Genomic DNA, 27,346 nt, shown 5'->3' on the forward strand with positions numbered 1-27,346 from the left:
CTCCGACCTCCACTCTTACTTTCTTCCCCTAATCAGGAATCTTCCTTGCACAGACTCCCAGCAGGTGGCTCCCTTGCTTGAGACCGCCCATTTCCTTTACTATTTATCAAATGCTATTCAGATCTCTTCCTGCGGCATCCAGGAGCCACCACAGCTCGGGCCTATTTTGACACCAATATCACCCAGCAGATGGCCTGTTTTCAATTCCTCAACATTCCTGCCTTTTGCCCGTATTATTTTTGCAGCCAAGAAAAGAACTCATTCTCATCTTTCAGGGGATCCGACCTATTTCCAAGTCTACTTCAAGTGGTACTTACTCCATAATGTCTTCCTTGCATTTATTCATTCTGCTTTACTGGGTGTTCACTGTGATGAACAGAACAGGTTCTGTTCTAGCTGCTGGGGAGACAGCAGTCAGAATGCAGCCTTGCTGCATTCTCCAAGCCATCCGTTTGTACTTCAGTTAAGGGAGCTGACTTACCACACTCTACCTCATAGGAAGTCATAAGCAGCTTGACTGGAGTGGCCCTGTTTGGAAATCTCCTATCTGGGACTGTGTGATCATTAGACCTTTATATAGGAAGGTAGAATAATAGTCTCATTTATTGTTTGCTCAACTATGTATTAAACCCTGCACATATACTACCTAATTCAACACTATAATAACCTTGTAATGAAGTGAACATCATGTGTTATCTTGCTTTTACAGATTAGAAAAATAGGGCTCAAAGAAATTCAGTAACTTGTCCAAAGTCTCACATGTGCTTAGCAGAGATGCCAAGTGTGGGTCTTCCTGACTCAAAGTCTGTGTTTAACTCTGTGTGACACTGTCTAGGGTTGAAAGTAAAACAGGGAAAGACCGGGGAGAGCGTCCATTTAGCAAATCCGTGGCCCCTTCCTTGCCTGCTGGTATCACACCAAGTGGAGGTCGAGCTGGGACAGGAGTCAGGATGCTGTCTGTCTCCACCCCAGCGTTCTTCTGGGCTCTAAGAAGCAAGGCATGGGCTACTTCACTGGCGAACCCATCTCCACCAACACAGACAACACTGGAAAAGAAGAAATTGAGCGAAACAATGCAAAACATTAGCAAAATTGGTAATAATTTGTGAAATTTAGACTTTAAAATATTGATCTTATATATTCTATGCACGTCATTACACACACCTTCAAACATTTTAGTATGGATGAGAAGATACCAGCACTGCACTGATATAAAGTTTACTTCACAAATATAATACCTACATGCTACCCCAGAGACACAGTATTTTTAAGTGGGTTAGGAGGCATTAAAACACTTGAGCACGTTAATTCACATCTGACCTGAATTTTGCTCTGTTAATATCCCAAAGCATATTATTCTCATTTTGTTTATGTTAATAATAGTCCTTGTAATTCATTTAACTAACACAAGCCAAAGTCATAAAATCCTGCTAATTTTCAATATAGCTCTGAAAGAACAGCAATAAAAATCATGTAAAATATGAAGCTTTAATTTAAGGAACTGCTAATTATCACGAGTATATGAATGGTCGTTGCACACCTGAACTGGTTTTCAGCTCCTGAACGTTACTGCAATACGGCACTTTTAAGATCAGCGTCACTACCCTTTGACCCTCGTCAGTACTGCTAATATTTTCTTAAGACCTCATGATAAGTATACTATAGGAGTGGTGGGAAGTCATGGAAGTAATACAAGATACCAGATGTTTTCTCATCATCATTCGTATTTAAACGATGCAAAATAATCTGAAGTATCAAAATCTCATCAATTTACCAAAAGGAAGAAATTTTGTGGTATTGAGAGCAGGTGTCACAACCCAAGACCCCCAAGGCCCAGCAGGAAAGGAAGAATCTGCTCCATCTGAGGGAGGGGGCGTCTCAGCCCCCGCCCACACCCAGTGTCCAGGCGGCAGGCTTAGGGCACCACCGCTTCTGGTTTTTCTAGGGAAGCCACAGATCCTGGTTTGGGGATAAGTCTCCTAGTTTATAAATACTAGCAGCTAGCATTCAATATATTTAAAAACCCTATGTGCCAAACAAAGCAGCCTATGAGCCAGAATCAGCAGGGGTTACTGGTTCCCTAAGTTTAGGAAGCTCCAGAAGTTGGTGAATCCAGAGGCTGAGAAGACTTTTCGCATCAGCTCCCTCTCCACCTTGCTCTCAGCCTTCCAGCCCCTGCCCCTCACTGGGCTTCAGCCCAATGGCTGCACGTAGCCCGGGTGATCCAGACCCCTCCTCATTAGAAGAAACTCCAGGGTATGGGCTATGACCCAGGTCATTTTTGGCTAGGGGTATTATTTCATATCCTAACTGATTCCAGGGGCCAACTACATGGCCACTGATGCAGAGCAAAGGGATTCTATCCACTGAGGACCAACTTCACATCAGGTGATACATGGGCTCTTTTCTATTAAATCCCCAGAATTCTGTGAAGTAGGCCTTAGCCCCATCTTAATAATGGAGAAGCCAAGGTTTGATTTGAACTTTATCTTTATGATTTCAAAGACCTCTATGAGCAGATCTTCAAACAGTCTATGAACTTATTTATAACTCCCAGACCCATGCCTTCTATCTGCTGAGGTGTGTGTGTGACCTAAAAGGAGCACATAAAGTCATCAAACATAGCATCTAACTTAGCACAAAGAACTTGCCTCTACCATACAGTATGGTGACATTTGACCCCTGGCATCCTGCACCCAGTTATAGCACTGTGTACCTGGTAACTCACACAAGAGTCAGAAGACATGGCCTTTTCATGAACATGTTCTGCTACAAAACCTTTGAAATTTTGTCATGACACTTCCTATGTTAAATATTTTGAAACTATACCAAAAGATCATCACAACCATAAAGTAACATTTAGTGAATAGTCCCCAGGCACCAGACACTGTTCTCAGCACTCTCCAGGTATTAACATTTAATTTGAACAAAAACTATGCAACATATTTTACTCCCAATTTACAGATTAGAAAACTAAGACATAAAAAGATTAAACAACTTTCCCAAGGTCATCCCATAATAAGTTACAGAATGAGATTTTGAAACAAAAAATTTTACCTTAGAAATTACATTACTGTTTGATATATTATACTCCTTTCCTATATATAAAACCTAATGGAAATAGACTTCTGAGAGTTTTCCTATTTAGGAAATCAGTTTACCAGGAGAATCACGGTGGAATTAAATGAGTTAGGAATATATTTATGTTGACAACTACTAGATCATTCAGATCATCTCCAGGTACACTTACTCAGCCTAGGGAATACACTTAATAAAACATATCACAAGAACCTGGATATAACAAGGCAAAAAAAACCCCAACTTTTTATAATGAGTCAATCTAATCACACTTAACAGTTACCCTAAAACATAAACCTTTACATGCAATACACCCTGTGCTTTGAGAATAAGTAAACTTGTAATGATGCCAAGTGGAAATTTTCTATCTAGAAAAGTACAACTGGGGGACAATTATCTTATTTCTCTTTATAAAAAGTGATAAAAAAATTTTAAATGAGTGTTTGTGTAACTGTCTATCAACCAATATCATGACTGAAATGTTTAATGTATTACTGGGTTTTTGACTTCAATTTTTTCTTTTCTGAAAAGAGCTACTTTTTCTTTTTTAACTTTAGTAATACAGATATCATGGTGGTGATAAAACGTCAGTGTAAGCCAAATAATGTCTAGATTCTCATGGGTCTAGCTAATGATGAAATTAAAAGAAGAAATAAACTGTAATTCAAACTAAAATAAAAAACACTGTGAAACAAAAGGGGAAATTAATAAATTTATAATTGCATTAGAGCTACAGATTAGCTTAATCATTTTTACACATAAATCCAATTGTTACTGCCTCACGTCTATGCACCCAATATTACTCTTTCTTTTGCCTTTACAGAACTTCTTACTCATGCCCAGTATAAAGAGGGGACAGTATGAAGATAGATGCTCCTTCAGGCTCCAGCAGCCCGTCTGAGAGTGTCTGCTAGAACACACTGGAGCTGCACACCAGCTGTCGTGAGTGCTGATGCACTGTTCCTGTTGGCGTTAGGAATATGTCCCAATGTGTCTTCACGCAAACATATGCAACTCATTAAAAAGACTCCAAAATCTTAGCAAATAACACTTCTTAAAGATTATTTATTAAATCATTTTACATTACTGAGTAATACCGATAGAATTTTTCTTGGATCTTAACCCCTCTTGTCTGTGTCTAAAAACCTTTAGGTGATGTCCTTACCACTCCCTATCAGCAGCTCCACTAGAGGCAGGCAGAGACGCTTCAGGCTCAAGCTCTTGAAGGAACATGAGCTCTTCCTTCATCAAAATACTATAGCAAGGAGGGTGTATAGCTCAGTGGAAGAGAACATGCTTAGCATGCACAAGGTCCTAGGTTCAATCCCCAGTACTATCATTAAAAAAAAATGCTGTAGCATCTTGGGGTTACCCTATCCCATCCGTAAGTCTTTTGTATCTATTTCTCAAAGAATGCTCCTATAGCCACTCTTTGAACAGGTTCAGAAATAGGGCAGTCGTGAATGTAGCACCTTCTATTTTCAAACAATTCTGCTTGTTAGAGAATTGCTCTCGTGAAGTGCCTACAGAAACAATATTTCCATTGTTCTACTCATATACCTCTCTATGTCATTCTAAGTAGAGTGACTTAAAATGACCATTTTATTAAGATAGTTATCCAAACCACCATTGGGCTCCTACTGGAAAGACCAGGCTCAAAAAAGTAAATGAGCTATTTTAAGGATCTTAGATGACTTTCAATAGAAGTTTTAAATTATTATAAATCCTAAGTAAATCAGCATGCCGTGGAGTTTACAAACAGTTAAATCACAGGAACCCAATTCCCATAATGGTTAGGCCAAACTCTTTGGTTAAAAAATATGTCAGTGATAACTAAAGGATCTATATATCTTGTAGTGCCACAATGCAACATAACAATCCCTGCTGTGTGGCAGGAACAAGAACTGAGCATGTTCAGGTAAAGAGGAAAATATTACTCTACTGCACTTACATAATAGTCTTTCATCATTCTGCAAAGTTCTTCTTGATCTTTGCATAGTATAATTACCAACAGAACTCACTTACAGATACCACCTTTATTGGAATACTTCATAACGCTCATGTGCAAGACCAGGTCTAACACCTATAACATCTGTTATTCTTTGTATAATTATGTTTTGAAGCAAGGACTTCTTGCAATGCCACGACTCTTGCATACTCATAAACTGTGTTTCAGGACCATGCAGCATATTAAGGTGAGTATCTGGTAGGAATAATCCCCCCAATTACTTTTCTTAAACTGTATGCTTACAAGATAATCTCTTAAATGTAGCCTATTAATCAAACTGTCCAGCTCTAAGTATAAAACTCTGAAGTGATTTCCTACCTCATATTCTTCATGTTCGATATTTATATAACATTCCATCTAGATTTACTCCTCTCAATTACATTTCTTTTTCAAAAATTATGTTTTACTTACCAAACTTTATTCTTCGTCCAATAATTTTTTCTCACCCCTCCCCCCCCAAATTAAGCATTTCTGAAAAACAACCCTGCTAATGCTCCATTTTGATCACATCACTTTCCTTGCTAAAACATTCTAATAGTTCTTTGGGAAGAGTAAAGCCTTTCACTTCAGTTGAAAGACCCAGCTACCCTTCCTGATACTGAGTCTGTTGTCCCCCAACACCCCTGCCCATCCACATGGGACATAAACAATTCACATACCTGCCACCTTTTAAAATTCTGAAATATTCACCCTTGCAAAAGACCTTCCCTAAAAGAATATGCTTTTAGTTTTGCACATCAATCCAGCACTTTAGCAAACTGATTCACCTCATTTTTTAAAATGTCAATTAAGGTATATGTCATTTGCCTTGTTTCTAATGTTGTATGCCAGTGAACAGTTTCTACACACTCTAGCAATGTATTGCAAACAACAGTTTCTAAAGCCTACTGCGAATAAATACTCATTTGGTAGCCACTAAGTTATAGAAGATAAGTAAAATTAGCATCTTTCATTCATTCTGAATATATTTGTTTTTATAACGCATTTACCCTCAATCAGTCATGTCCAAATTAACCAATGGGTAGCTACTAACACTATCAATAAATCTGCAGAAGAGAATCATAGTATAGTTATGCCATATGACCAATATAATATCTTCCATCAATGCTTTTCTAGATACTCACATGGTTAAAGCCAAGAATTAAGGACTACAGATGCAAATGTATGCACATTAGGTTAGTATAAGATGATACATTGTGATTTCCCAGTATTTATATTTAGATTCCTCCTTTTGCTCTCCTATGCCCAATCCTGAGAGGTAGGTAGATAACCATGATGTATTATCACTATCAATAATTGTTATTACACAGATATGAATGAAACAGAGCCTAATTACATACACCACAAATATTTTAAAAGTGGGGAGAGGCTCACTCAAGTGGTTGAACGCAAGCTCAGCATGCATGGGGTCCTGGGTTCAATCCCCAGTATCTCCTCTAAAAATAAATAAACCTAATTACCTCTACCCCCAACCAAAATAAAATAATTAAATAATACAAAAAGAGAAAGAAAGAAAAGAAAAGAAAAAAGAAAGAATGAAAGGAAAGAAAAAGGAAAGAAAAGAAAGAAAGAAAGAAAATATTTAAAAATTATAGGTCCCAAATATGTGGCTAAAGACTAATGAAAACATTTAATAACATAAGCTATACGACAAATCTAGATTAATAACACAACCTACCCATCAAATCCCTGTAGTTCACATTCTTTTAGCAGTGACAGAGCATGTCCTTCATATTCGGTTACTATTAAAAAAAAAAAACAAACAGAAAAGGGTGAAAGTTTTAAACAAATGATCTACACTTTTTAATTCAGTTTGGCAATATAATATGATAAACATATGGTCAGGTCATAAAACAACATTTATTCTTGAATATTTTTATTTTAATCATGGGAAAGAGGATTAAGTGTTACTTGCCTGATGTGTTTTACTGCTTTATGTAAAAGAGGGTCACATATTTGTTCCAACTACTTAAGTCATTTGGGGATATCCCACACAGAGCAGTTAGAAAATTTATCTTGGTGCCTGTCTGTTTAGTGTCCCCGAAATAAGACACATTTCCTTTAAATCAGAAGCCGAGGAGCAGCAGTATTTTGAAAATAAGGCATATTAGCTGGCATCAAATAGTCAATGTTAAATTGCTTTGGCAACCTTACATGAATAAATTAGCTGAAAGGTTAGTGTAAGATTTACATACTAGAAGATGTGTATCGGGAACTGCTAGACTAAAAAGAGGAGTTGGACATGAAAATGTGAAGCAAAGCCAACACCAATGATAACAGACCCAATGTCAAGGAGGAGGGTGGCACACTGGTCCACCAGAGCACAGATTCTCCAAGGAAATGAATCTGTCACTCCCTATCGTCATCTCCCCAGTCATGATGCCCTACGCAGTCTTGCAAATGCCAGTGAAGACAGGATAAACTGGCACGCTGCAGATGGCACCAAGCTTCCCAACCACATTTAGCATTTTCTAGGGCAGCTCTGCCAGAAGAGACAGCCCAGCTGTATCCACCCATCAAAGATTTCTGCTGACTGACATGACACTGCAGATGGATTTTTTGTGTAAGAATGTGCATCATGATATGCAAGATTACATTAATCTTTCATGCCTGTCTGTCCCTGGTGCCAGCATGGTTCAGCCTTTTCCTACAATGTTTTTAGATATTGTTAAAAATTATTAGTCTTGGTGTCTAAAAGAATCATTCTGTATCCAGCAGCACTACATTGTAATTCTCGCACAGCTTATTCAAATATGGTTAGTGTTCACATGAATAAAACTTCTCTATATTAAATTCTAATCAGAAGAAAGCTACAAGAAAATGAAATATAAAAGATTAATATTAATAAACTTAGAAGGTTAAGTTATCATAAGTGATTGTGTGTTGATCATTCATCTCTAACTTCAGCAAGTCGTTGCAACCTTAGAAAGAATAATAAAATGTCTGACAAACACACATTAAAAATAATTAAGGCTATTAGGGAGAAATATTTATGCTGAGAATCAGTTTATCAAGTCTTTCTTTTATACCAATGCTTACATTGGTAAAGCTTTTCAAATCTCAAACAAAATCAGCTTTAAAAGTATGTTGCAGCTGAATGCTAGTTTTATTTAGGAAAAGTTTGAAATAATATTTTTCATTTCATCCTGCTGGTGGACTGTGACTATACGCTGATACAAATTATCTAAGAACAATCTTTTTTTTTTAATGTGACATTGTAAGTTCAATAAAGTTCAATAAAATGAGTGATGAAGAACAAGAGAAAAGATAAAAGAAACCTGACCACAATATATCAGGACAATGAATAAAAGTCCTTGGCTTGGCCTCAGGGAGGTTACACTTGGAGACAGAAAATATACACTAATTTTTAAAAAAATCAATGCTCGATATAAAGTAGTAATAAGTGATTGTAAAGAAAAATAACATAGGGGAAAAGGACAGAGAGTAATCTGAACTACTATTTAGAAGGAGTAGAAGGAACCAAAATATGTGTTTAGACAGGATGTTATTAGGAGCAGAAAGAGCCAGATTCTAATCATCCCACTTCAAATAAACGTCAAGACTGGGCTGCTAGGCAGATGCAGTTTCAGAAGAAAGTTACTAGCCTCTTCTTTCATCTACTTTCCTTTCCCACTTTCCCAATGAGATTGACATCCCATTCAAACAGAAAATTTGGAGTTTTCATTGTTTATAACTCTCTGAACACACATTTCTCACTGCTGGGATCCCCCACCCATCTCAACCTTTAGTTTAAATATTACTTCCTTAGAAAGACAATACTGGAGGAGGGTAATATCTTGAGATTGATACTGAATATTGATAAGGAAACAGGCTGGAGTAAAATCCGATGAGTTTTGATTTCGACATAAGGAAACATTTCTTGGTCTCGTGATAAAATTCTGTAACAGGATAAGAGACTGAGATGTCATTTTCTTTCCTGTCCTTTGGGTACTTCAGACTTAGTAAGTTCAAAATAGAATCCATCATTTCCACCTTCCAATATATTGCTTCTCAATTATATTGTTCTTTTTGTGTTGCATCATCCACTCCCCAGTACCCAAGGCAGGAAAATTTCTTCTTCCCAGAGTATCCCTTTCCTTCACTCTCCACAGCCACGCCATCCCAAAGCCAGTTGTTTCTGTCTTTTAACTATGCTGCAGCATCCCAACAGTCCTCAAGCCAATGCCCTAAATCTAGTCTCCACCATCCTTAATGTGAAGCTACACCAGTCTCTCCTCCAGTCTCCTTCCAAACCGTTATCCCACTCTAGACGGAATAACCTTCCTCAGGCATGTATTTAGTCACATCACCTCCCTACAGAAACACCACTGACAACTACTCTTCAACCCCAGGATAAAGTTCCAACTCCCTGACTGACATCTTAGTACTAGAAATGGCATTAGTCATAAAAATCCATAGTTACTCAAGAGACAACACAAAAAACTTTTCACCCAGAATTCTCTCTTTCCAGCTGCATATGATTCATGAACATTTACTACCTAGATTTTTGTTAAAATGTAAGTTAAAATAACAATATAAAAAATAGGTAAAACTGAAAGGGAGTAATGCCTCTGCCAAATAGCATCTTTCTTAATATAGTTTTATCAAATCACCTAGCTTTCTGCTGAGTGACATCAGAGCAACAAGAGGCATCTTCATGGAAGGGAAAGCTTCAAGCAGAGACATAAAGAGCCAAAGGGGAAGAACTGAAGGAGCAGATTTGGTAAAAGCATCAAAAGTTAAACACATGATCCTAGAAGAATGAAAAAAAAAAGTGGTAACTAATCCCACTTTGACAACTGCCCAGAGTCCGTCAGGAGGTAAAATTATCTGGTGACCAGGCACTCTCATGGGCCTTGAGCTGGCAGAGACCAAGGCTACATTCAGAGAAGTGTCTTTGATTGTGACAATGAACATGATAAGGTCTAGCAGCTTTGTTACTACAAAGACTGATGGAGAATTACCTGTCTTGAACAAGAGAGATCAAGGACAGAAATGATGATCTATTTTCAAATACTTCAATGCTCTTATACACAAGATGGAATAGATTTATTTCATTTATTTTGTATCGCTATAAAAGATAACATTAATTCTGAAAATCATAAGGAGGCAAACATCAGCTTACAAGTTCTCTATGCAGTTTATGTCTTGCACAAAGGCATTTGGCCAAAGGGGCAGGTAGGTCTGCAATCCAGCCAATACTCCTATTCAACATGCTACATGACCTTGAGCTGCAACAGCCCAGTAAAAAGGGCACCTTTTTGTAAGTCAGCACAAGGAAGTGTCCTTTTTTAATACGGACAAGAGCCCTGTGACCCCCAACTGAAGTCAAGAATGTCTATCAGTATTGTCCAGAATCAACACTCACTGACTCAACCACAGGGTGCCCAAGCCGACGCTGGGTGTTCATCCGGGGGAGTGCCACATGCATGTTCTCCACCGCATGAGGGACACTGAACTAGATGGCCTGGCAAGTTCTTTCCAGTTTAATTTCTCTGCTGCCTTGACTTTTTCACTGTTTTATGAATTATTCTGGGAATCGATGGTGTTTCAAAATTCCTCTCACACCTTTGATGGTGTAATTCCTCAAGCCTGCTTTGCTCTGGGAGGAAGAGAAGTAAATGCTATCACAGGCCAGCATTGGCTTACCATTCATGCTCTTCCATTCACATATCAAGTTATTAGGAAAAAATAACTCTTCTTTCTAGGTTCTACCAGAGTTTTTCTGATACCATTACTAGAAAAGAGATACTGCATTGAGAGTAACGACCACTCACCAACATGAAAGAAGTGTATTTTTATCCATGTGCTGAGATTCTTTTTTTCAAACTAGAAGTTTGTATCTTTTGACACCCTTCAGTCATTTCACTGCCCCATCCCCCCACACATTTGGAAATCTGTTCTTTGTATCCACATGTTCTGTGGGGGTTTTTTTTTTTTGGCTTGTTTGGGGGGATTTTTAAAAATATTTCACATATAAGTGAATATGTGGCATTTGTCTTTCTCTGACTTATTTTACTTAGTCTACTGTCCTCAAGGTCCATTTACATTCTCCCAAATGGCAGGATTTCCTTCTTTTTATGGCTGAATAGTATTCTGTAGTGTATACATACGACATCTTCTTTATCCATTCATCCACTGATGGTCACTTAGGTTGATTCCATGTCTTGGCTATTGTAAATAATGCTGCAGTGAACATAGGGGTACTGTTATCTTTTTGAGTTAGTGTTTTTGTTTCCTTTGGATAAACACCCAGAAATAGAATTGCTAGATCAAATGGTAATTCTACTTTTAATTTGGAGGGAAAACTAATACTGTTTTCCACAGTAGCTGCACCAATTTACATTCTCATCAACAAGGCATGAGGGCGCTCTCTTCTCCAGTCTTACCAACACTTGTTATTTCTTGCCTTTCTGAAAGTAGCCGTTCCAGCAGGTGTGAGGTAATATCTCACTGTGATCTGATTTGCATTTCTCTGATGGTTAGTGATGTTGAGCACCTTTCCTGTAGCTACTGGCCATGTGCACGTCTTATCTGGGCAAATGTCTACTCAGATTCTCTGTCCATTTTTTAATCAGATTAGAGTTTAATTAATTCATTAATTAACTTGGGGGGGAGGAGGTAACTAGATTTATTTGTTTATTTTTAGAGGAGGTACTGGGGATTGAACCCAGGACCTTGTGCATGCTAAGCCTGTGCTCTACCACTGAGCTATACACTCACCTTGCTATAGTATTTTGATGAAAGAAGAGCTCATATTCCTTCAAGAGTTTGAGCCTGATGCATCTCTGCCTGCCTCTAGTGGAGCTGCTGACAGGGAGTAAGGACATCACATAAAGGTGTATGCTAAGCATGTGCTCTACCACCAGAGCCATAACCTTCCCCCAGATTAAGAGTTGCTATTCATTTTTAAAAGAAATGTATAAAAAAATTACTTTATAATGTATACATATAGCTATAATTTTTCAAATCATGCCTCATTTATACAGCACTATCTCTTAAATAATTCATCAACATACAAAATTTATTATATAATTCATATTCCATGTGGGCTCAGCAATGCACACAAGGTTTGTTAAAACAATGGCCATATAGGACATGCAGAAAATATGTACTCTTTCTGCTTTACTCTTTCATAAGAGATACTTTTCTTTCAAAGTTTGAATTGAATCTTACTATTAGATAATTTATGAAACTGAAATGCACAGCATTACAACCATCTTTCTGTAGCACTTTATAATATACACAGTAGTTTTAAATATATTATCTTATTCAAACTACAAAACTACACTGTGAGACAGGCAGAGATTCTAAAACTTTTCAGGTATCCACATGTTTATTCAGTCCTTCACATAAAATCGAATAAATATTTAGCCAATACACATACTAAAATGGTTTTAAAAGCAAAAGATGCAATTTTATAATTTTGCCTGTAGGAGGAGTGTTAGGCAGCTAATAATTAGTCATTCTGCACAAATATATAAATAAATTCTAAATTTGCTTTTATGTAATATTCTAATTTTACTTTATGTTAAACTAAATATAATACTTAACAACAACTAAAAATTTAGGGGGAGAAAACCCCTAGAACAGAATATTTTTTCTCTCCAATACAATTGTTTTAAGAAAGAAAGCACATTCCTGTCGTTCCTCTACCTTAGTTCGGGCCTCACGAATGGGTTTCCTTTTCTCCCGTCTCTCCCTCTTCTTTTTTAATCTTTATTCTGATGACATAATCATCTTTGCTAAGCTAGATTACAGCACCATGATAAAAAACGTACAGCAACTCAGGATCAATGCGTGACGAGTAAACTCCTGAGTGAAGTATCAACATCCATCCTTAATCTGGACACTCAGACTTCCCCTTGTGCATGTTTTTGGGAGACTTCTTAAATTCGGCTCAGGTATCCTCAGCCTTTGGGAGAAGGGGGTCTCACCCTCAGCCCACAAGAAGGATCTTGATGCTTAAGAGACTGAGTGCTCTAGGTGGGGCATACATACTCTATTAGGACAGTCAAACTGAAAGGAAGAAATGTAAATGCTTGTTCAGGATCAAAACATGTTGAATCTCTCACATACACACACCTCTCCCTTTCCTACTAGATTTGAATAAAGAAAAATCATATTCACTGGCAACCATTTTATGATGACAGGAAAGACCACTTTAAGATGAAGTCAACGTTCTGAAAGAACTACCAAAATACTGTGGACTCAGCGGACACAGACACACCCCACTTGTATGCACTGCTAGCTTGCCTCCTTGTCTCTTTTCTTTTCCTACTCATGCACAGGACACCACTGTTTGCCCTCTCTGACTCTCCAAAACTGCCTAGTTCAAATCCTTTTCTTCAGTTTCCTGATCAAAATTAATATCATATTTTTATATATAATTCATTTATGTATATCCATAATTCTTTTATGTATACCCCAATTACATCTACTTTAAATATCTACCTTAATCCCCAATAAATTAAGGGTCACTCAAGAGTAGGTAGTAGAGCTCATCTGTCTCGCATCTTGCAGAGTGTTGAACACAAAGCATTTCAACAAGAGATTCTTGAACTGAATGATACACAGTAACATCCATATAACAGTGTTCTGGATATTAAATCAATGAAACAAAATAAGGAAGCATTATTGAGTTGGCCAGTAAGTTTTCTCAACTTTTAATTGTCTCACCCTAATATCAATTTCAAACTTTTCCTTCTGCCAATCCTTGAAAATCTTCAGTGGAAAGGAATAATAGTTCTGAATTGTTTCTTTTTCTTATAAATCACCTCCAAGTAAGCCAAAAGCTACCAAGATGAAAGATTACCTCCTTCACCACATTTTTTTTTTAAATTCAGAAACTCCTCTTGAGTTTTTTGTGGTAGTTTCTTTAGAACCTCCATTGTGGTAGATGCCTTTTGGGGTGGGTGACTTTTCCACAAAGCTTTTTTTTTCTTTTTTTCTTTTTGTTAAAGTCTTTCTTCTATCCCATCCATTAAGGCTTGAGATGTAGGTTTACAAACCTTATTTACATTGTGAAACTCATTTCCCTTGGTTACAGCTGAGCAAAGCCAGGTCACTCTGAATCCCTTCCACAGGAATTTGTAATCGGGACCAGGAGATTCCAAGCGCACACTGGCCTTGCATCCTGAGTACTTGCTATGCAATGTTCTTCATCAATTAAAATTTACTACAAATTTTCATGGTTAGTGAAGCTACACAGAAACAAAACCAGAAAAACTGAGCGTTTGATTCACAAGAGAACCAACCCTCCTTCTCACCCTACCCCTCGTGGGGAAATTAAGTCTCAAGGAAACAAAAGAATTTGGTCACCAAATTTTAAAAGTTGGAAAGAATTTTACTACTCCTCTTTCTATTAACTTTAGCATTAGCAAATTTCTATTTTCCTGGGCACAAACCTAAGGACCTTCCTTTATTTTAGACGAATAATTTAAGCTTCCGGCTTCACAAAACTCATCTAAAATTAGCAGTTAAGTGTTTAGTTTTGACCTAACCAGCAGGGGTCAGAGTCAGAACAAAAACGACGTAATGAAGGAGCCCATGGAAAGACATCAAACATTCAAGTGAGCAAAAATCAACTGCTCGCTGAACTGCAGAAATAACATATAAATAGCAAACATCTCAATGATGGTATCAAAAAGTGTGCAGACCCCTTAAAAATGATTCCTAAAGATTTTTTAAGTCTGAGGAAAGGTGCAAAGAGAAAATACTGATGCTAATAAAAACACAATTTAAATAAGAAAAAAATAATTAAATTATAATCCTGGGGCTGGCTGCAGTGGGTTATAGAATCACATCAACAAGCGTTAGATATTACAAGTAGCTTCCTAAATTTGGCTTAAGAACAAATTCAAGGTTATTTTGCTTCCTTAAGTATGATTCTTTTTAATGACAAAATGATGTTCTGAAAATACTTACTTGTTACATCAGTCTTTATTCCTGCAATCTTTAACAGTGGTTCAACCTTCTCATAATAGACCTGGGTAGCTTCTTTTTTGTGGCTTTGGGGGTTAAGGAGTATTTTCAATGACTTTGGTCTGTTTGAAAAGCCTAAGAGGAAAATACAAAGACAAAAATTATAAAGTCTCTGTCAGCCTTTTTTCTTTCCCTCTGAAACCAGACACTAAGTCCCAGGAGAATGGTGTACACTTATTTAATTAGTATTTATTTTTATTTGAAATTCTTGTAAGAGTTCTCATGAATATGGCATTATTTTAAAACATTTCACATTTCCTAGCAGTGAAATAGAAATATCCCTCTTAGAGTAAGTCACAAGTGAAAACAAAGCATTTAATTTATGAAGGAAGGTGTGACTGGAAGCAACTCTGTGAATATTAGGCAACGTTTATGTCTATTTACCAAACCACTGATAATATACCAAATATTCCTGTAGCATTTGTTTCTGGAGAAAAAGCAATGGACTGTAACAAACAGAAAAGTCCATTTCCTGTCCTTGGATAAATATGCTCATTATTGGAATGAGGCACTCGAGTGACCCCGGTGCTACCCAGGGCTGCCCTGTTGATGAGCCCAGGGCGGAGGAGAGTGGGCAGGGTGGGGTCAGGGCCAGCACCCAGAGTGATGCATGCCGGGAGCTAAAAAGAGGGTTCAGGTTGGAGTTCAAGCCTGAAAAGGGGCCAGGGGAGAAAGAACTCTTCCCTCGGGAATTGGGAAAGCGACGCCTCTCAGCGGGGATTCGGGGATAGTGCTGCCTCACAGTTGGGGCTGAGATTTGATACTACAATTTTCTGGGCTTGCAAGATGCTTATCACTTAGGGCTTAGCTGGAGCAGGTGCACAGCCAATTTTCCGTTGTTAGGAAGGGGCAGGAGGGATGGAGGAGCCAGAAGGAAGCTGACGACCATTTCTTTCATGGTAAGCTGCTCTCACAGGGCCATGCTTCAAGGTTAAAAAAGCAGTTACTGACATCCATTTTTAATGAAACCGTTACTAAAGCCAAAAGATAAATGTCCATTACACCCAAGTCAGTCTTTATGCCTCGAGACAATATTTGATTTCTTACTGCATTTGATACAATAAAAAATCTTTTTCAACAGTACAGATTGTTTTGAATTCAGGGAAAGGTTTGGCTGAAGAAGAGACAGGAGGACACTGAACTCCTCACCTCTTCTGTAACTGGCCCTGGGCTCCCATTTTGGTAAGAGGCCTTGGCCAGTCTCCCAATCACCCTGTTTTGAAACCTCAAAGCCATGCTCAATTCCTTCCTTTTTCCCAACCCTTATATTCAAATGAGTGCCCAGATTCAAGAGGTGGTAACCACTGGCTTCCTGACTATTGCCCTCCGGCTCGAGGTTCTCCAGGGCCACCCACAAGCACCCTGCAGCCCTGCTTCGAACACATCCTCAGACATCCCAGCTCCCATCAGCCCAGCACTGGTCCACAGCCCCGGGGCTCATCACTGCCCGCGGAGCAAACCCGAACCTCCGAAAATGACCTCCAGAGCCCCCCACCCCAACCAACTCCACCCTACCCTTTCTCCTTCCTCTCTCATTCATACTCAAGAAATATTTATTGAGCATGTGTGCCGAGCACTGGGAAGAGGGAAAAAGTGATTAACATGTCGGTCAGGCTTTAAAGCAGGAAGATGTTGCCACAAATAGAAACAGCACAAGACAAAGAACAGGTTTGTTAACACAGAGGCACAAAGTGCCACAGGAACGCACAAGAGGAGGGCGGTTAATTCTCATGAGGGATCTGGAAAAGGCTCATGGAGAAGGGAGTTTGTGAGTGCAGCTTTGGGCTCATGCTGTGTTCACTGCTTAGACCCCCCTCTTGCCTCACACTTCATCCTCCCCTTAGCAAACCAGCAGAGCTAAGGCCAGGGAGGAAGTTCTAAGCAGTGAGAGCAGCCCAGCAAACGCTCGAAGCGATCTAAGTGAGGAGGGTCTTCTGCTCCATCTCACCCTCCCCAGCAGGTCCAGGTCGGCTGCGTGACTGGCCAGACAGCAGGTCAGCCAGGCCTTCCTGTGGAAATCCCACCACTTCTTCAAAGCTCACTTCAAATACTGCTCCCTCACTGAAGCCTTTCCTAATCACCAGCAAATTCCCCTCCCTGGCTTCCTGCTCCCATGTTCCTCTATGTATCTCTATTATCCATTTTTCATATTGTTGACACAAAGAAACTGATAAAAGACCCGGTGTCTCAGGACTTCCACAGGCCAAAGTGCGACAACACGGAATGGACGAGAGACAGTAATGCACGACGCATGCCGCACTGACTTTTTAAAAAAACCAACTCTGTGAGCCACGCTGACACAAAATACGCATGTAAATAAAGGGGGAGAGGGAAAAACTGTCTTACAGTAGGATAACAACTAATAAATTGGGGGAAAAGACAGTTAGAAAATCACTATTTTCAACCATCATCATATGATGGATTCAGGCAAGTGGCAGCCATGGATGCTAAAACCATTGGTGACAGGCAGTTTGGGGAATAAAATACTGACTTATCCTTAAACTCTGTCCCTCCCTATTACTCTATTTACTGAAGGTAAAAAAACAGTATTTACAGTAGGGAAGTCTGGCAGACACCTCCACAGTGAAGCCACCAAGGTTAACACCAGCCTGGGGGATACAAATGGACACCTGTGTACACGATACACAGCCCTGAGGACACACATGACATCCTGTGCCCGGCGTGCATACCATGGACCTAACACGATGAAACGCTCAGACAAACCCAAGCGAGGGGCATTCTTAAAAGAACTGCCTTAAACTTTTCAAAAATGTCAAAGCTATGAAAGACAAAGAAAAGCTGAGGAACTGTTCTAGATTAGAGGCCACTAAAGAATGACAGCTAAATGCTGTCTGTGATTCTGGATCAGGTCAGAACAAAACTGCCATGAAGGACAGTATTATTGTCCTTTAACCAGGAAGGATGAAGCTGATAAATCTAGGGCTCACTTTTATTAAAACATGAGGAGGACAAGAAACTCATTCTAAACCCCAGGGTCCACGAGCCAGGCTAACTGTCTAAATTAAGTTTACCTCATCTGGTAAGTTTTGTGGGACACCCGCCTGCATTTCTCCAGCAGGGACAGACCCAGTAAGAAAGGTGTCCAGGCACCAAATGGCAGTCCCCAAAGGTCATCAGAAACCAACTTTTATTTCCCCCTCTTCCTATATCATGACTGTGGAGGAATAGGAGTTCATGGAAATGAGAAACAGTCATTTGGGCGTTGTGAGGATAATCACATTGTAATCAAAGGCTTGTAGATTTTACACGTGTCTGCACGAAAGTGCAGCTACATGTGCCATCCAACTTTGCGACACAATTTGCTTAATAAGGCAGGAAAAGGGCTAAAATTATTTTTGAAGACTTTCTAAAATGATTTAAGCAAAATAATTTTATTTTTAAGCCTCAGTTAATAATAGCAGTGAAAGCTAAATGAACCAGAAATTCCTATTCCTTAGACATTCTGGTAAATCAAGGACTTTTTAAACATAAGTCAACAAAGCTAATTTTTCTTTTTTTACCAGAGCACATATTCATTTTCTCATTTCCCTTTTGCTTTTAAATACACTTAATATGATGATTATAAAGCTAGAGTCTAAGCAAATATACATTAGGTAGTAATTTGATACCAATTTAGAGATCAGAATGGGGATTTCTTTTGAATAAAGAAGGGTTTTTTTTTTGATGTTCTTAATTAGGTGGAATGAAGAGATATAATTAAAAAGGCTCCAACCTTCTCTCCTTCCATGCTCCCTCCTCAGCCAGTTCCTATTCTATTCAGTCTCTTGAACTTCCATGTTCCTTCTACCACAGTGCCCTTGCACCTGCTCTCCTCTTTGTCTGCCCACCTACACTTTCTGCCACCATTTCCACTTTACCCAATTAACCTCTTCTCTTTGTTTTGATCTCACCTCAGTCGTCATTCTCTTGGGAAAGCCTACCATGGCCTCTTGGCTTTGTGACTTCACCTAGGTCATTACTCCCTAATCATTTGTTCTTACAAGTCCATACACTTGCCAATCTTGATTTGTACCCTGTTGTAATTGTATATCTATTTATAATTTGTTCTTCCATATTAGACTGGAAACTCTCGGTTCTTCTTCTGTCCTTAGTGCAGAGCATGAAACAGATGATCAAACATTTGATGAATGAGCATGAGGGCAGGGTTAGCTTTGGGCCATACAGATAACAATGATATCCACTCATTTATTCACAAGTAACCGCTGGCAGGTTCTAGAAGCTGAGGCTCTATCCATGAACAAGAACAGCTTCTGTCTTCATGAAGCCTCCATGCCAGTGGTAGGAGAAGAAACAGACAGGAGGATTCAGAGCATGTTAAGTGGTTAAAAAGTTCTAAAGTTAAAAATGAAGGTCAGCAGCAAGAGAGAAGGAAGGCAAAGATAGAAGGGACTTGCTGGCCAGAGAAGGTCAGATCACCTGGAGCCTAGCAAGCATCTACAAGGACTTTGGCTTTTGTTCTGAGCAAGATAAGCAACATGGAGAATTTTCAGCAGTGAAGCAACATAACCCTAGGTGTCCAAAGGACCACTGCAGCTGCTGTATGGAAAGTAAACGCAGGGGGGTAAGGGCCGGCAAAGCAAGAACGGCTGCAATATTCTAGGTGGGAAATCACTGTGTTTAGACTGGCGGGTTGCGGTGGACGTTGTGAGAAAAGTCAGATTCTAGATCTCCCTACTGAAGTATACCTGACATACACCATTCTATCAGTTTCAGGTATACAATATAATGACTGACATTGGTATCCATCGTGAAATAATCACCCCAAAAAGTCTAGGTACCATCTGTCACCATAGGATTACAAGTTTTTCCTCTTGTGATGAGAACTTTTAAGATTTACTTTCTTAGCAACTTTAAAATGTATTTTGAATATATTTAGATATATTTTAAAGGAAGCATGGACAGGATTTGGTTACTCTCTGGGTATGGTATGTGAAAGAGAACAAAGAGGAGTCATACGTGTGGCTGAATAAGGGAAAGTGAGGACTTAGAGGTAAGGACTAGTGAAAAAGTGGCAAAACCAGTGAACTATGGGCCTAGTGGGACGGAAGGATTTTAGGAGTTGGGAGAGTTGATCTGGTGAGCTGGAAGACAGAAAGCAGTAGCCACAAGGAGGATAGGATGCTTGAAACTGGAACAGAGAGATATCGTTAATGACATTACCAAGATCTGATGAACTTCCGTATTTGTCAGAATCACAGGAAGGGCTTCTTAAAACACAGATTTCTGGGTCCCAGGCCCAGAGTTCTGGACTCAGTAGTGTGGGTGGGATCTCAGAATTCATATTTATAACTAATTCCTAGGTGATGCTGATGATGTTGGTCCAGGGACCACACTTCGAGAACCACTATGCTAGAATTATGATTATGGGGAAAGTGAAGTACAGCTCAAGATCTCTGATGGAAAGGTAAAAAACAGAAATCTACAAAAAACACATTGAAGTATGACAGCAGTAGTGTTGGAGGGCGTGACAACGAGACAGGAGCTAAAGTCTTCAAGGACTGGGAGAAGGATGCAGCAAGTAGGGCTGGCTGCTGGTGTCTGGTGGATTGAGCTGAACAGTGCTGAGAATTTTTCAGAGAGTACGCTGAGAAAATAGTCCCCAAATAGCAGTGAGATACAAGGAAGACATCAAGACTCTGACAACACCTCCAGGACCAGTTGTAGCAAATGCACAGCAGAAGAAACGACTACCACTTAAGAGGACTGTGAGGGAAGCTAAAGCTCCTGAAGAGCTGTGTCTTCCTACCAGAGCAAAAGGTGAGAGGAACATTTGGAAAAGTGGTTGAAAATATAGATTTTTGCTAATGATGAATCATTCACTCTTTAAGACCAAATAAAATGGTGTCTGGAATTCAGGAAGAGGGGAGATGGTGTCAGGTACAGAAAGAGCCTTAGAGGGATGGGAGTCCAGGTGATGAAGGACCTGAGGCAGTGACACAGTGTGTAAGAGACACGAATTGTGTGCAGGAGGAGGTGGGGTTGGAGGGTAGGGCGGTGGTGAGTGAAATCCATGGCGAGCACATGGAGCTCCATGGATTGTCTTCCCTCCAGCCAATGTCAAAATTAAGAAAGAAACAAAGTTGCCCAGAGCTAGAGTGGCTACGAAGCCCCTTTCCCTCTGAGTCAACTAGCCAATGTTGGTGCCTGAAACTAGGTCTGCCTAAGGCAGTAGGTCACACTCTGCACCAAGTGACCTCAGTGCAAATGTTCTACATCTGAGAACCACATACACAATTGTATTCTGTACAGGTTAAAATATACCATTGTGCAGAATTCAAAATCTCCTTATTCAGCTCATTCCCTGATATACAGTTCCATTCCTGGGGGACAAACACTGGCATCACTTTGAGACTATTCTATGCATATATAAATATGTATGCATATGTTCTGTGGATTTTTACACAGACAGCAGCATCCCTACCCACTGTTCTGTAACTTGCTTTTCCTTTTGTAATGTTTTGGAGATGATTCCGTATCCCTACACAGAGTATCATCTCAAGAACAGGCATCTTGATTTAAAGCTACCTAGTTTTCTTTGTATAGATGAAACTCAAATGTAATTAATTAGTTCCCTGGGGATGAGTATTTAGGTTGTTTTCAATCTTCCTTTACTACAAATAATGCTGCAATGAATGTCATTTTGCATCTATTTACATAAAACTGCAGTACAAACTTCTAGAAGCAGAATCACTGAATTAAAGGGTATGCACCTTGAGAGTGTATATGACCAAATTACTTGCCATATAAACAATTTAGAGTTGTGATAAAAAAAAAAAAGTAAATGCTACAGTAAAAGTAATTGGTCTTAAATCTTGGCTCCTCCATTTGCCAACTGTGTGACTTTGGGTTATTACTTAACTTCTCTGTTCCTCAATTTCCTCATCTGTGATATGGGGATAAGAGTCCTCACAAAGGTAATTGTGATGATTAAATAAGCAAACATACAGTGCTTGGAAAAGTGCATGGCACATAGTAAGCACTCAATTAGTTACCTATTATTATTGCTACCAATTTACACTCGACCAGGAACTTAGAATGTCTGTTTTCTTATACCCTTGTAAACCCAGGATATTTTCAAACTTTTTGATCTTTGAACAATCTGAGGTGAATATTGCACATTCTACTTTCAATTTACATTTCTCTTGTTATGAAAGAGGCTGAGAAACTTTGCAAATGTTAAAGAGCTACTTTTATTTTTCCAAGAACTGTCAGTTTATATCACTAGCCAATTCCTCCTTTATATTGCCTTTGTCATATTAATGGTAGCAGTGCTTCATACAGTAAGAAAACCAACATTTGTTTGAGTTACAAGTACTATATCTTGTGAGTTACAAGTACAGTGTGTCAATTAGTCTTTGATTTTATTTATGCTGTTTTCTCTATGCCAAAAGTTTTCACTTTTATGTACCTATAGTTGAATTTATCTATCATTTCTTTTACAGCTTCTGGGTTTTATGTCATATTTAAAGTTCCCTTTTGTGACTCAAAACCCTAATTTTTCTAATAATTTTATGGTCTCAAGTTCCTATTTTATTTAATCCTACCTGAAATTTATATGGATAGAAGGTATTGGGAGTTTACTTTTTTCCAGATGGCTATCTGTCCTAGCAGCATTCTCTGGATAATCCATCTTTCTCCCACAGGTTTCAAATGCCACCTTTTGATATACTAACTTTCTGGATGTGTTTGGATTTCTTCTCTCTGAGGTCTATTGATTTATTCACATCAGTACCATAGTGTTTTAAATATTACTTTTATTTTATGACTTAATAGCTGGTAGAGTTTGTCTTGCCTTCCTTATTACTTTTAAGAGTTTCCATGTCTATTTTTATACATAATCTTTAAAATCAGTTTGTCTAGTGTGAAAAAATTCTCCTGGTATTTTATTGGGATTACATTATATATAAATTATCTTAAGGGCAATAAAACTTGTATGAGATTCAGTCTTTCTTTATAGAAATATGGTATGCTTTTCCATAGTAAGTCTCCTGTGTCCCTCAGTACCATGTTAAATATTTTTAAGATAAATGCTGGGCAGTTCTAGGTTTTTCATCTTTTTTATCTGCTGTGTCAAAAGTTCCTAATTCTACCTTTTAATGAGCTATTGACTATATATATCAAAACTATTGATTTCTACACCTAGCATTTAATTCTCTTATTGTTCATCAGAGATTTTTCCTTTATCCTCTTGGATTTTCCAGGCTAATAATTATTTCATCTTCAAATAATGGTAATTTCACTTTCCCCTTTCCAACTGTCATACAAATTTATTTTCTTCTGTAGTCTACTTGCACTGGTGGGTTCCACCAGAAGAATGTGACTGACAGTGTTAACTACTCTTGTCAGTTTCAGAAACTAATGGGACGCCCTCACATGTTTCTCCATGTAGGCTTTAAAATGACATATATAATAATCATGTTGATAACACAGCCATCTATTCTTATTATATTATAGGTTTCTTGACATTCATAAGTAAAATCAATCTATACTTTTCCTTTTTTGGAATTCATAATCAGATGTTGGTATTAATTTCACACCAACTCTATAAATAACATCTGGGAGTTTTCCTTCTTTTCCTAGGCTCCAGAATTGTTTAAATAGTATGGAAGTTTTCTGTTCCTTAAAGATACAGTATATATCCTTTGGAAAATGTCAGAGTTGGAGCTTATTTCAGAAATAAAAAAATTTGTTTCTTTGGCGGTAATTAGTCTGCTTACATATTCTGTGTCTTCTGGAGTCAGTTTGGCCATTTTTATTTTCCTAGACAACATATTCCTTCATTTTATCCTGCTCCTAAGAGGCAGCCCAGGTTGCAGGCTGGATTCTGGACATTGTCCTGCTACTGAGTAGTAGCAATAGCACTATTTCCCCCTGATAATCAGAATTAATCACCTTTGCAAGCATAGCAATTTCATTATTATTTTTTCATTTGTTGGTTCCTAGTCACATGAACCAATAATGTGGCCGGGTAGCTGTCAACATCCAATTCCACTGAACCATTGCCACATTCCCATATGAAAGTATTCTTCTCCTATACTAAATAAAGCTCTAAATCAACAGAGTTCAAAGGTATAGAGGCCAGAAGCAAGAAATATTATGAATGGGTCACAAGAGATGAAGGTAAGAGATGACATTTCTATCTCCACTCATCGGTCTACAGATCCATGTATTCTGTTTATGAACTAAAAACTACTTTAATATCACAAGACTCAGTCTCCCAGGTGGAATTCAATGAAATTCAACAGGAAACAAGGTAGACTAGCAAATCCCATACTTGTCAGCCAATTGTCTCACTTTTTTGTATGTAAATGAGTCCTTTGATCAAAAGCAGTATTGTATAGGACGTAAATTCATTGAACAAGGCATTTAGTAGGGTCACCAATGGTAGTGGTGGCAGAATCATGGCAGACAGGAAGTGCAAATCCATATCAGAAGTAAGCGTTCATAGCGGCCACCCACTTTCCTGGCAGGAACGCAGCACCTGACCACAGTGCTGGGAGGGGGCACGATCTGCCCACCTGCCTCCCCAGAGTGCAGCATCTAACTGCAGCATTGGGAAGGGGAGTGACCCGCCCACCCACCAGGTAAGAGCTCAGCTCCTGACCCAGTGTTATGAGGGGGCACGATCTGCTAGCTGACAGCCACTGGGAGCAGCACAGACGAGGGCACCAACAGAGGGCCTCTGAAAACAGCAAGCTGAGTTCACGAAACAGGGCGAAGACACGAAGACCTCTTGATAAAATCATTAAGAGCACACCATCTCCAGGAGAACTAGATAACTGATACTCCTTAAGCCACAGTGCCAGAGAGATATGAGAAATATGAAGAAGCAGAGGAACCACTCCCAATTAAAAGATCAAGAGAAATCCCCTGAAAGCACTATCATGGAAATAGACATTGATGGCCTACTAGATCAAGATTTCAAAACAGGACTGATCAAAGTACTGAAGGAACTAAAAGAAATAGTGTTTAGAGATATAAAATATGTCAAAAATGAAATAGAAGCTATAAAAGAAGAACCAAATAGAATTAGCAAACTCATTTGCTGAGATGAGAGCTAACCTAAGGGCTGTACAAAGCAGGCTAGATAATGCAGAGGAATGAATAAGTGACCTAGAAGACAGGACAACAGAAAGCACCCAATCAGAACAGCTGAGAGAAAAACAAATCAAAAACAATGAAAACAATATAAGGGACTTATGGGATAATATAAAGCGTGCCAATCTAAGCATAGTAGGGATTCCAGAAGGGGAAGAAAGAACAAAGGGTATTGGAAAGAAAAGGTATTGGAAGAAATCATGACTGAAAAATTCCAAAACCTAAAGAAAGAATCAGATATCCACGTACAGGAGGCTCAGAGGGTCCCAAACAGGAAGAACCCAAACAGATTCACACCAAGACATATTATAATCAAGATGGCCAGAGTAAAGGATAAAGAAATGATTCTAAAGGCAGCAAGAGGAAAACAAAGAGTGAGTTTCAAGGGAACCCCCATAAGGCGCTCAGCTGATTTCTCTACACAAATACCACAGGCCAGAAGGAAGTGGCAAGATATATTTAAAGTCCTGAATGAAAAAAAGATGCAGCCTAGGATACTCTATCCTTCAAGGCTATCCTTTAGAATAGAAGGAGAGATAAAGAACTTCACAGACAAGCAAAAACTAAAAGAGTTTAGCAACACCAAACCCATGCTAAAATATTGACAGGTCTACTCTAAATAGAAAAGAAGGAGGATGCTACAAAAATGAGAAACTCATAACTGGAAAGGAGATAACCGCCATGAATTACAAAAAGAATAAACACAATATTGTAAAAGAAGACATCTAAATCATTAAGAGTAGGAGAGGGAAGCAAGGAAAGCCACTGTGGAAAACAGTATGGAGATTCCTCAAAAGACTAGGAATAGACCTACCATGACCCAGGAATCCCACTCCTGGGCATATATCCAGAAGGAACCCTACTTCAAAATGACACCTGCACCCCAATGTTCATAGCAGCACTATTTACAATAGCCAAGACATGGAAACAGCCTAAATGTCCATCAACAGGTGACTGGATAAAGAAGAACGGGTATATTTATACAATGGAATACTATTCAGCCATAAAAACCGACAACATAACGCCATTTGCAGCAACATGGATGCTCCTGAAGAATGTCATTCTAAGTGAAGCCAGCCAGAAAGAGAAAGAAAAATACCATACGAGATCATTTATATGAGGAATCTAAAAAAACACTGAACAAACAAAAAAACAAATACAAAACAGAAACAGACTCATAGACATAGAATACAAACTTGTGGTTGCCAAGAGGGCAGGGAGTGGGAAGGGTCACACTGGGATTTCAAAATGTAGAATAGATAAACAAGATTATACTGTATAGCACAGGGAAAAATATACAAGATCTTGTGGTAGCTTATAGGGAAAAAAATGTGACAGTGAATATATATATGTTCGTGTATGACTGAAAAATTGTGCTCTACACTAGAATTTGACACAACATTGTAAAATAACCATTATTCAATAGAAAAAGGTAAAAAAAAAAAAAAAGTAAGTGCTCATAGCAATAAGGCCAAGCCACTGACCTTTTACAAAGCAGCAGATCCAATGTAATCAGCCTACCACCAAGTGATTGACTAGTTGCTCTGGGATATGGGGTTTATCCAGGGCTCAAGGCTGACCTGTTTCCATGTACAGTACTTGGCAACGGTGGTGGTCACATCAGCCTTGTTAAGCAGAAGTGCTTGTTGTTAAACCCCTGTATTTTTCTCATTCCTGCCTTAAGGCCACTTTGTTTATATGCTCATTGTACAAGCCCTGAGGTTGCTCTGAAAAGTTGCTAACATCTACAGAATGGGACATCTTGCCTACCTGATTTCCTCTTGCAGAATAAATTCTTTTTGGTGAACATTTACATGAAACACAAATCTCATCTTCTCTTCTTATTCTGGGGAAGCCACCCATATACTTTTCCTTTATACATCCTTGTCACCAATTTTCATCTTTTTCCTCCAACTATTTGGCCAAGTGCTTACTCAATGCCCATGCTTTGAGATACATCAGTCCCTCCAGCTATTACTCCTTAACAACTAGTATCAGCTGTTTGTCCACCAGAAGGATCTCCCTTCCCTGCTGTCTTTTAGAAACACTCAAGTAGGGATGTGATGCTTCAGGAGCTTATTTCTACTGTATCATGCAGAGCTCCCTCTAAATAGGCCCCATTTATTTCCCTTAGTTTACTGGTCATAGAAAACATCT

General features: G+C 38.8%; 1 protein-coding gene across 3 annotated transcripts in view; it reads right to left on the reverse strand.

Moving 5' to 3' along the window:
• CERKL (CERK like autophagy regulator) overlaps positions 1–27,346 on the reverse strand; it is a 122,099-nt gene that overhangs the window by 32,702 nt on the left and 62,051 nt on the right. For all 3 annotated transcript variants that reach the window (XM_072961255.1, XM_072961256.1, XM_031677755.2), the window contains exons 3-5: positions 15,014–15,145; positions 6,765–6,828; positions 904–1,046 (exon numbers count right to left, since the gene is read on the reverse strand). In XM_072961255.1, coding sequence (XP_072817356.1) covers positions 904–1,046; positions 6,765–6,828; positions 15,014–15,145 — 339 coding nt within the window. The remainder of the gene's footprint in view (positions 1–903; positions 1,047–6,764; positions 6,829–15,013; positions 15,146–27,346) is intronic.

Source organism: Vicugna pacos, chromosome 5, assembly GCF_048564905.1.
Source record: "Vicugna pacos chromosome 5, VicPac4, whole genome shotgun sequence".
NCBI lineage: Eukaryota > Metazoa > Chordata > Mammalia > Artiodactyla > Camelidae > Vicugna > Vicugna pacos.